Genomic DNA, 11113 nt, shown 5'->3' with positions numbered 1-11113 from the left:
CTTGTTATGTCGATCTTATTTTTAATCTAATCTGAATTTCATTTCTTTCTCCTTATTGCATTATTATCATGTATCATCGTAATCAAGCCTCCTGGGGGATTAAAAACAAAGACATATTGTGACAGTAAAATTAAAAAAACGCCCATGGTATTTCCGTGTTTTCCCTAAGTTCGCCAACCACAGCAAAACGCCTTGGATATGCTCGGATACGAGAACAAAATAATCGACTTTTAAACCAACGGAGCTTTCTTCTTGATCCCAAGACCCGCATTAAATGGTTTCTTCGGTTTCCGTACCCTCGTAAAAGACGGAAGTAGCATATCCGGCTTGACGGTAGCTGGGGTGGCCACATCAAATGCACCTCCCTCGTCATCCTCGGCCAACCGCTTCACTCTCTCTCCATCATCCGTCATGAATGCCCGTCTTGCTGCCTCTTCGTCCTCCCTCTCCGCCTTAATTCTCTCCTCATCGGCCTCCCTCTGTGCCCTCAAGAGCGCCGCCTCCTCTTTACCCTCCCTCTCCTCTCGTTCAATCCTTGCATTCCTCGTCCTAATCTCATCCAAAGCATCGGCCACCGCCATCTCGCGCTTGGAATCCTGCATTTTCTCTTCCAGCTCCATCATTTTATCCCGTTCCTCTCTCTCCATCTTCTCCCCTTCCTCCCTTTCCAACCTATCCAAGGTCTCATCCACGGTCTCATTCACTTCAGCCCCTTTAGCTTCTCTCCAGGGCTCAAAGTTGCGCTTTGCACCACGCTCGCAGGTATAATCCATGTTCTTGGGGTCTGTTTTGAAGGTAATTTCACTGCTACAGCGTGTGCAGCGGATGTAGAAGCGGTAGATGGGAATATTGAGGTATTTCTCTTCGGTTGTTTCTTTCCGTGCGTTAAATTTGCGACCTTTGTAGATATATTCACCACAGTTTGTGCACTTGAGACTGAAGGGAGCCATCAAGCGGACTGTCATAAGCCTAGGACCAGCTGCCCGCAAATGTTTGGGCGTCCGGGTTATAAGAGACGGGTCGAAGTCTGGGGGATAGTACTTCGTGAGCACCTTGCGTTCCGACATGGTGGGCTAGAGATTCGGAGAAGATGAATATCTGCAAGGTGACGCTGGGTTTGCGTGTATGAACAGATTATATAGCGATGTCTGAGAATGTTGAAAAAAGCCAGAGAGAGATGTTGAAGCTGAGGGTTCTGAAGTTAACGACTCTGTTGCCACGAAAGGTATAATACTTTATATGTCACGTGATATTAAACTCGGTTCGGTCGAAGTACGGGTAAAACATATGGGATGATTTCTTTCTATCTCAGCTATCTCCCAACGGCACTCGCACTGGATATTAAAATAAAAAAACACACTGGTTGCAATAGTTACATCTTTCCCGCAGAATTGTATATGCCACCCTCAGTTTTCGGCGCCGGCATTGATTCAAATACAGCCCTTACCGTACCAATACCGCCAAGCCATTCACCAGGTGATGTCAACAAACGCACAGACCACATACCTGTTGCTTCTTCCTCCGTCAAACATCAAACAGCGGCTTTTCTTGCGACAGCTCGAAACATCTTCAGCATCTCTACTTCTGAACTGAAAAGACCCTGCGTAGGAGGGCATTTCCGAGAGATCTATGCGTGTTGCACTACTTCACCTAGGGGATCGATGCTATCCGAGAGCCCTGTTGTGAGGTGTACCGTGCTAGACAATAATATATGGAGGCCTATCTCCGCAGCTGGCGGCAGGATGCCCTGAACAAAGGCCAGCATGATGCAGCTATCTACATAGGCGACAAGGTGCTCGCCCTTACAAGTGAGGCTGCTGCTCCCTAGGTTGATATTTTTTAAAGGTTGGATTTTGAACTAGCTAATTGGTTCCTAGATAGCGACAATGACGCTTTTTGGCTCGCGCAGGTGCACTTTTCGCACAACAATTACACTCGAGCACTGGCGTTGTTGTCGAAGAAGGATTTGATCACTCGAAGTTCGTCGTGTAGATATTTGGCAGCGCACTGCTATATCAAGCAAAATAAATTCGATCAAGCCCTCGCCATTCTTGGAGATCATAATCCCACGCATCTGATAACCAGCTCCAGCAACACACGGCGGAAACTACAACATCTGAACGGAAACTCAAATGTTACGTTGCGAAATGGGAAAAGCGCTTCTTCTCGAACGGACCGCATTGAAAGGAGCGAAGAAAGGGAACGGGAAGATGCCAAAAATATCAAGTTTGAGGCTGCCATGTGCTATCTGCGAGGTCTATGCTATGCACGACAGAATGCCTTTGATCGAGCAAGAGACTGCTATAAGGATGCTGTACGGATTGATGTGCAGTGCTTTGAGGCGTTTGACCAGGTTATGAAGAACTCCCTGATGTCCCCAGCGGAGGAACTTGAATTTCTGGAATCCCTCGATTTCGACTCAATATCATGTTTTACCGACCCCTCAATATCACAAGAGGCCGCCGAATTTACCAAACTCCTTTATACGACTCGCCTATCGAAATACTCCTCCCCTTCCGCTTTGTCCTACGCCACTGAAACGTTATCAACTCATTACAATCTCGCAGACAACCCCGACCTTCTACTCTCTCGTGCGGAAACACTCTATACGCAATGTCGATTCCCCGAGGCACTGGCCCTTACTTCCAGCATCCTCTCTTCCTCAGATGATTCCGTGTCCATGCTCGTCTCTCAAGGAAGCCAAGGTCATAATCTAGGACATTCTCCCGCAGTTTATCCCCTTCATCTCGCTTGTCTTTATGAGACAGGCGCTACCAACGCTCTATTCTTACTTGCGCATACTCTGGCCGATAACGTTCCAGAGGAATCATATACATATCTTGCTATCGGTATATACTACATGTCCGTTTGTAAAATCTCTGAAGCTCGACGCTTTTTTTCAAAGGCCTCCCTCCTAGATCCACATTCAGCTCCAGCATGGATTGGGTTTGCTCACACTTTTGCTGCGGAGGGTGAACATGACCAGGCAATTGCAGCTTACAGCACTGCGGCACGACTATTCCAAGGGAGTCACCTCCCCCAGCTCTTTTTGGGAATGCAGCATCTTGCTCTGAACAACATGTCTCTCGCCCACGAATATTTATCAGCCGCCTATTCCATGTCATCGGGTTCATTATCTAGTACTTTCCTATCTTCTAACGAAACAGGATCTCGAGAACAACCTTCTTCCCCCTCAGGTGGCGATCCGCTTGTACTTAATGAACTGGGCGTGGTGTTGTACCACGAAAACAAGCTTGAGGGAGCTGTTGAATTATTTCGCCAAGCCCTGGCGCTAGCGACGGTACTAAACTGTGATCCGGGAGCATGGCTTGCAACGAGAGCTAATTTAGGTCATGCTCTGCGTCGCTTGGGTCATTTTGAAGAAGCTCTCGCGGAGTTTGATGAATCGCTTCGAATTGGAGCTGGTGGGTCTGCAACCGGTTATTCAGCAGCTATATCAACTGCGGGAGCGGGTGGGATGGTGTCCGCGGGCTCTACCAGCGTTGGTGGCTATGAGGATAGAGGGCTTACCGGATCTTTACATACGGCCCGTGGGCTGGTATTACTTGAGCTAGGACGTACTATGCAGGCTGTTACTGCACTACATGAGGCGGTTCGTGTCCTAGGCGCTAGTGGCAGTGATGCTGCAGCTGGTGCTGGCGTGGCGGGAACGTTACTTTCCAGAGGCCTCGAGATATGGGAAATCGAGCAGGAACAGCAGGATTACGCATCTCCACCTACAGCCCGACAAACCGCAACCGGCAGCGGCAGGGAAAGGGGCATATCCCGCAAAGGAAAGGAGAAATCCAGGGACAAAGCAGTCACTCGAACTAAATCGCGTGGCTTAGAGAGGCATGTTGTTGCCTCTGAAGAAGAATGGACGAATGAAATCGTCAATCCCGAGCCCGGGATAGCTTCCCGCAGCGGTATTGTCGAAGACCATAGCCAGAGGGTCGAGATGGAATTGGATGACGAAGCGGAGGATTTGCTGAACCCGGCTCTGAACCGTGCCAGATCTAGGCATGCTGGTAGGGGGAGGGAGCGCGAGGTTACAGGGGCGCGGCATGATAGGAATATTTCCCACGCCGCAGATGATGATGATGATGCTGCTACTGCTGCTGAGCCAGCTAGAACGCGGTCAACAAGATTTGCCACGAGGCGGCGGAGTCCCGCTCGCCACGGGCCTGGTGGGTGGTAATTGATGGCCAACGTTCAGCGACAATAATTTCCTTTTGCCAGTTTTGGTCTGGGCTGTGGGATGATGAGAGTGATGATGATTGACAGCTGATACCCATTGTGAGCTTCTTATCTATGTATAAAGTAGGAAGATACAATGCATTATTTGCCTGTTCCTGCCTCTCCAACTTTTCAAGTCACTTGGGTTTAACTAGCCTTGCAGGTGTTTGTATTCTGATCTCTCACTTTGCCTATATTTAAAGGATTTTTATTCGATTGATCTGTTCTGAGGTTTGTATGTGTGACAGTAAATTGATTCTGAAAGATTAGGCTAAAGAATTACAAAAAGAGTGAATAAAGTAAATGCAATCATATAAAACGGAATAAACTACTAGAGGGGCTCTGATATCTCTAGACCTTAAAAAATCCCTGCATCCATGAAAACAAATTGTCAGAATCCACTCCCTCAGCTGGTAAGCAACTTCCACGGTCACGTGTTCACCGCGATTAAATGGAGAAGTCATACTTTTCTCTCATCAACGCCGTACAGACAGTTTGAAGATACGCGTCTGGCAATATAGCCTTAGTCACTGCTACCGATGTTTCTTTTCTCTTTCTCTCCCTCTTCCCCCCCACCCCCCCCCTCTCTCAAATTATCTCTGAACTGGTGTTAGGAAAACATTCAACGGCCCCTTCGTGTAAAACATGAACACTTTCTGCCGCCGGATCCAGTCCGCGCTCTCTGGGGCGAGCTTCATGTCAAAGTTATAGATTAGAAGCGCGAGGATGATGCGCATTTCAGCATATGCTAGGCTGCAAGGGCCATCGATGAAAGGAAAATTTAACTGATTAGCCAGAGTGAATTTGATCCGAAACCTAATGTTGAGGAGCGGGAGGTCTTAAGAAGGGGAATGCGGAGAGTTTTATATGACCCTGGTGGCTTTATATACTTACCTTCTGCCAATGCAACTTCGCGGACCCACATTGAAGGGTTGGAGCATGTCGCGTTTGTCGTTTGCGAACTTAGGATCACCCAGGAACCGTTCCGGATGATATGCAAAGGGGTCTGTGAAGTGCCTTTCGTCATGGTATGCTGACCAATGGTGGATTGCAACCACTGTCTGTGGATTTGTACACTTTGTCAGTCTGCGCATATTAAAGAAACAGAATGATACTTGGGATTCCCCTTTGCAAATAGTTGGGGAAGGGAGCCCCTGACATCTTCAGGGACGAATTGTCCAATTATGCTGCAGCCACCTTTGTTGACAACACGAGGTAACCCAATGGCCACGGGCGGATACACCCGCAGTGCCTCGTCAAGGCAAGCAAGCATATATGACAGCCTATTAACGGAGTTAATGGTAATTTCAGATTCATTCTTAAAATTTGAGCGGACTTCCGCTGTTAGCTTCTCGAGGGTTTTGGGATTCGTTAGCAGCAGAAAAGTTACTCCGGACAAGAGTGTTGCGGTTGTTTCGGAACCACCGATAAGGAGAAGCCTGCAGTTGAGCGCGATCCCATCGATGCCCATATTCTAATGAGTAAGGGAACACAGATTAGCGTGGAGCAAGGATGGTTCCAAGGTTTGTTGTATAAAGAGGATTGAGCCTTAAGAGTTAGAGTAAAATACTCGCGAGCATGGGTGAGAGAAAGCTCTATTCATTTTTCTCGTATGCAGAACTTACCATTTCATCTTTCTTTTTTAGGAGGCCCTGTATTAGGTCGGGGCGATCGTTGCCAACTGCCATTCGCCTTGCAAGTTTCTCCTTTGCAATCTTCAACTGACCCTCCATTCCCGACTTGGGAATCTTTCTCACGAGAGCTCTCAGAAGCGGTGGTAAATAGCCAGCGCTTTGTAGGAACGTCCCAACACGCCCCGACGTGAGCATAAGTTTAACAAAAGGGTGCAAATAGGCGTTTTCGATGCATCCAAAGGATTCACCATAGGTTAGATCCGCGATGATATCGAAGGTCACGCAGTTATACCACTCCATGAGATCTAGAGACTTGGTTCCACCCCCTCCCAGCTCACGCAACTTCACTACGAAAGAGTCAAGATACTGACGAATAAGAGCTTCCTGCTGCCTCATTGATTTCTCAGAGAAGCCAGGGGAAAGCGCACGGCGTAAAAGCGCATGCTTCTCCCGATCTGCGCTGATGATACTGACTGGATCCTTTCGATTCCCCAATGGACGATAGAATTTCAAGTACTTTGGCAGTTCTTCTTCCTTCCGCAGGTGAGCGCCCATAATATCCTTCCAGGCACCCGGATGGGAAAAAGCCAGTTCATTCGGCGCAATTCGCACCACGTCGCCGTATTTCTTGTGCATATCTAAGAGGTCAAATTGCAGAGTCCCGGAGGACAATTTGAACAAATATGGAATCCGGCTCATCGCATGGCTAAGCGGACCGGGAAATGAGCGGAGGGGGTGAAAAAAGACATTGTAAATGAACTTCCAGCTCAAGTAAAGGATCGCCTTGAAAAGGTTGTTAGCGGAGGCTTTACATAAGATGTGAGCGGTTTCAACTTACGAAGACAACGCTGGATACCACAAAACTCGGCGGACTGTCCGTGAAAGTTTGGATTGTTGATGCCACTGACATGATTGACACTATTTTTTACCAGTGGACGTGGAAGAGATTTAATGAATAATAAAAATAACAACCTGAGAACGGCTGGAGAAAAAAGATGAAATGGTTGGGGGCGTAAGCCGTCACCCGGCCACACGTGATCGCACATAGCCTCCTTTCAATAATCGAAGATTAACCTCTCTTACAAGGTTATGCCCGGTACGGACATATTTTAAAGAAATGTCGCGGATTTTTAAATGGATGCTGTGTTAAACGAGCCCCAAGGGGAACTGTTTTGAATATCTTAGTCTTGCAACTAACGAGCGGGCGAGTTACGCTCCAACCCCACATTCTGAACGAAAATGATCACCGAGATCATTCCCAAAGACCCCCAGGATTTCTACGGTTGAGAAGGGTGACAAAAAGCCATTCAGATTCAGAAGAAAAGGAGTCTGCTCAGTAGTGTAATATGACAGAGAAGGCAATACGATGAAAGGTTCAACATTAGCAAGAGTAAACATCTCAAATGCAAGTTCTTGGAACCAGATAAAATTCTCTGGTTTCACATCTGGTTCTCACAATATTAGTTAAACCTAATTCCCACCGAGTGCGCCATGAATTCAAAATATCGTTAAACCTTCATTCAACTCAACGCGCAGTTATATACCATCAATTTGCAATAAAGAGGCATGTATTGAACTCCTGATTTTGACTCTTAAAAGCAAAAAAAAAAAAAAAAAAAAAAAAAAAAAAAAAAAAAATTCTCGGTTCATGAAGCCATAGACTTGTTTGAAGTGTACATTTTACACTTATTGACTTTAATGATGAGCGTTGAGAGTAAATTTCTGCATAAATTCATATAGATTAACTCTGAAGAGAATAAAAATGTTCAATGATTTTTCTTAAAAAAAAAACTAGTTAGATAAGAACTATTTCTTTTAATTAGTATTTATTAAAAATATAATTCATCTATCTACTTAACAACTTAGTTCATATTTAACCTTTAAGTTGATTAGTTAGTTATTTATATTAATAAAAATTATATTTCGAAGTTAATTGATCATTTTTATTATGATTAAATTAATATAAAAATTTCAAATTATTTAAAATTATTCTTAAAATCTTAAGAAAATAATAACTCATACGAATTAAGAATATTGTTTATAATTATACTTCAAAATGATCTATTTATACGCCTATAGATGAAAATTATAAATAAAAAAAAAATCTTTCTCTAAGATTGAGTTTTCGGTTTTTTAATCGAGTATGATAACTATATAATCATGCGCTTTAGTTAAAGTCAATTAAAAATATATCATTGTAATTGGCTAACGCCCCGGTTGATAACCTTTTCGTGACCAAACTCTTTGCCCGAATCATGACCCGTATAACAACTCTGCACTCCCTTCGTAGCTTTTCATTTTCTCTTCTTTTCTCCTTCTAACGAATTCGTCTTTTTGTTATAAGGAAGTGTTAGAGCCGTATTCAGCAGCACACCTGTTACAATCATACAGCCTTGCTACAAAATACATTTACAAATTAAGTATTATTAAATGCTAAATGATTCGAAGAAGTCTTTCTTTTTGAAAAAGATGCTTAATAACATTACATTGTTGATAACTAAGTATATGATTTAACAACGAAGTGTAGAACCCACTGTGAACTATATTATAGCTCTTACATGCTTCAGTAGTTCTAATGTTGTTAAACACAACATTTTATGTTCTATTGCGAGGCTTTTTTTTATAGTTGAAAATCTATAGATGTGAGGAACCAATTACTGTTATTAAAGAGAGTTTGTATCTAAATCAATATTGATAATTCTCCGACTCTGTATATCTTTCCTCAAGGCAATGCCCTTTTTAAAACATATCTGACAATCATCCGAATGCTTCACTTCATGTTTGCTAGTCTATTCATTACTCAAACCCCAACTTCACTTTTTCAAAGCTCATTCCCAGACCTTAAATACATTTCCCTCCATCAACAATCATATCCGTCCCGTTGATAAATGCCGCCTCATCACTGCCCAAATACAAGCACATATTCGCAACGTCATCGGGCTCCGTCAGTCGACCCAGAGGGACGTTCGAAACAAACTTGGACCGGTTCTCAGGAGTATCCGGCACACCAACAAACATCTCAAACAGGCCCGTGCCACACAGCAAGGGGCAGACGTTGTTAATTCGGATTTGATTCGGGCCATATTCAGCAGCAAGACCCTTCGTTACCTGTAGATTTTGGGGAGGATTAGTTTGTGATCGTTTTTCTTCTTCTGCTTCATTTTTTTTTTTTTTTTTTCATTTTTTTTTATTTTATTTTACTTTACTTCAGGAGCAGAGAGGAAAACTCTAACATTCGAAACAGCACCCTTGGAGGCATTGTACCATACAAGGCCCGGTCTGGGTCGGGAGGCCCCAGTGGAGGAGATGTTGATTATCGAGCCACCTTTGCCCTGTTCGATGAGTTTAGGGATGAAGGTTTTCGAGGCGTGGAAGATGCTTTTGACGTTAACGTCGAAGACACGCTGGAATTCGTCTAATGTCACTTCTGTTGAAGGCTACAGATAGAGAGGGAAGTTTTTGGTGTGTTAGCTTACTTTCAAGGTTTGTTCAGCTGGCTGCAGGTTTCATGGATGCAGCATACGGAGGTGCAGGGGTAGAGGGTAAGTGGTGTAGGGAGGAAATATGTGAATGGTCACTCATTTTCCCCCCTCTTGTCAGCATGTCGTCTGCATGCATAAGGTAGAAAAAAGCAATGAGGATGGGCTTTTTTTATCCACCGTCTTTAGACAGAGTGGGTCAGATATGTTCGAGAAACCGACCTTATTCCTATATGTGGTGCCCGCATTATTCACCAAGATGTTTACTTCGCCAAACTTGCTCGCTGCTAACTCAAGCACAACGGTCCAGTCTTCCTCCTTGGTCACATCCATCTTCGTAAACACGATGCTCTCTGGATTTTCAGAGGCTACTTTCTCTCCACCGGCAATATTGATATCACCAATAATCACCTTGGCCCCCTCCTGTGCATAGCGTTTTGCGATTGCAGCACCGAATCCAGAGCCACCACCTGTGATTTTATCGAAAACATTAGCTATATAATTCGAATATATGTAGATATGGGAAAAAAAAAAAAAAAAAAAATGAAAATGAAAAACTTAGAATGGTACCACTAGCATAGCATACATACCAGTGACGATGGCAACCTTGCCTGTTAGACGGCCAGACATTGTTGCTGCCAGGAGCTGATTTGAATGTATATAGAACGAGTTCTGAAGGGAGAATCAGACGGCTTAATCAGATCTCCGTTCGAGAAGTTCGAGAAGTCGCCCAGGGTCAGATATTTTAATGCTCTCTCTCGCTTCTTCTTTTAAATTCTCCTAGCCGGGACGGGCGCACGAGTAAGGGAACGTGCGGCCAAAAAGGAACAATGAATGCAGTGGCCAGGCCAGTATTGAATAATCTATGCACCAAGGCTAGATCACTGCCACGCGAAGATATTCGATACTAATGTAGACAAAACGACAGGAGCACCTACGTACGGTTCGTGCTGCAATAGTTTTCAATAATGGAGCTGTTGTGGATGTTTCAGTTCCAAAAGTAGAGAAAGGTTAGTCGGCTGTTTACAAGGCTAAGGCTGTGAGAGTAGTTATATATGCCTGAGTGTTACTTCGTAATTAACTCAGAAACCAGAACAACAAAATTAGGAAAAGAAATAAGGGGCAAGAGAACGCGCAGTCGGGTGTTGGGCATTTCTTATCATTCTTCTGCTTTTTCTTAAGAATCAATGAGAGTGTGAAAACTTTGCGGGGGAAGCCGTGAAAAAAGCCTGGGGCCTCCACAAAAGACCGGCATATGGCATAGCATAACTAGTTACACAAAAACACCCATAATGCCCCACCAAACCGAGTTGTGCAATAGTCAACAAGACCATCGGCCAAGTCAAAATAAATATGACGCGGTGCCTGGGCGGAATTGGCACCCGACATCGGGGTCACTCTGCCGTTAGAAGGCCCGGCAAAGAACGCCAGGTTCAGGTTCAGGTTCGGCTTCGGCTTCTCGGCAACCCCCGGGATATATCCAATCGCCAACTTTGCCGGAATCGCATTGAAATTGTGTCCCCGAGAAGAAGGGCCTTCTGGGATAGAGAACGGACAAACAACCATAGGAAACTAATAACTATTCGTATCTTCTTTTTCCCTTGACTAACTAGGCAGGATTCCTGAGGCCTTTTGTGCCTGCGTAGATGGCCTAGGCGTATCTTGTAGAGATTTCACCGGGTGCGTCTAAAATGCGTGATAGATGAGGACCATTGCGAGATATAATAGGGTTTTGAGGCTGCTACACTGCTGCTACAGCAGGAT

At 44.7% G+C, this 11113-nt stretch overlaps 4 protein-coding genes across 4 annotated transcripts; 1 reads left to right on the top strand and 3 right to left on the bottom strand.

Moving 5' to 3' along the window:
• Positions 1 to 230: 230 nt before the first annotated feature.
• PAAG_07265 (mRNA splicing protein Yju2) lies at positions 231 to 1067 on the bottom strand (the record flags this gene model as incomplete). Its single annotated transcript, XM_002790682.2, has 1 exon — positions 231 to 1067. The coding sequence occupies one exon, from the start codon at positions 1065 to 1067 to the stop codon at positions 231 to 233; it is 837 nt and encodes a 278-aa protein (XP_002790728.1).
• A 644-nt stretch (positions 1068 to 1711) lies between these two features.
• Positions 1712 to 4198, top strand: PAAG_07264 (cell division cycle protein; the record flags this gene model as incomplete). The annotated part of the gene is made up of 2 exons (XM_002790681.1): positions 1712 to 1808; positions 1878 to 4198. 2 exons carry the CDS (start codon positions 1712 to 1714, stop codon positions 4196 to 4198), a joined length of 2418 nt encoding a protein of 805 aa, XP_002790727.1.
• Positions 4199 to 4829: 631 nt separating this feature from the next.
• On the bottom strand, positions 4830 to 6780 carry PAAG_07263 (isotrichodermin C-15 hydroxylase; the record flags this gene model as incomplete). Its single annotated transcript, XM_015846182.1, has 5 exons — positions 4830 to 4989; positions 5131 to 5297; positions 5396 to 5710; positions 5862 to 6653; positions 6709 to 6780. The coding sequence occupies 5 exons, from the start codon at positions 6778 to 6780 to the stop codon at positions 4830 to 4832; spliced, it is 1506 nt and encodes a 501-aa protein (XP_015700617.1).
• A 1931-nt stretch (positions 6781 to 8711) lies between these two features.
• PAAG_07262 (oxidoreductase) lies at positions 8712 to 9979 on the bottom strand (the record flags this gene model as incomplete). Its single annotated transcript, XM_015846181.1, has 4 exons — positions 8712 to 8978; positions 9104 to 9307; positions 9572 to 9819; positions 9940 to 9979. 4 exons carry the CDS (start codon positions 9977 to 9979, stop codon positions 8712 to 8714), a joined length of 759 nt encoding a protein of 252 aa, XP_015700616.1.
• Between the last annotated feature and the right edge of the window lie 1134 nt (positions 9980 to 11113).

The sequence above is a fragment of the Paracoccidioides lutzii genome, assembly GCF_000150705.2.
Source record: "Paracoccidioides lutzii Pb01 unplaced genomic scaffold supercont2.23, whole genome shotgun sequence".
In the NCBI taxonomy this organism is placed as follows: domain Eukaryota; kingdom Fungi; phylum Ascomycota; class Eurotiomycetes; order Onygenales; family Ajellomycetaceae; genus Paracoccidioides; species Paracoccidioides lutzii.
Note: the sequence above shows the minus strand (reverse complement) of the source record. Positions and strands in the feature narration are given on the sequence as shown.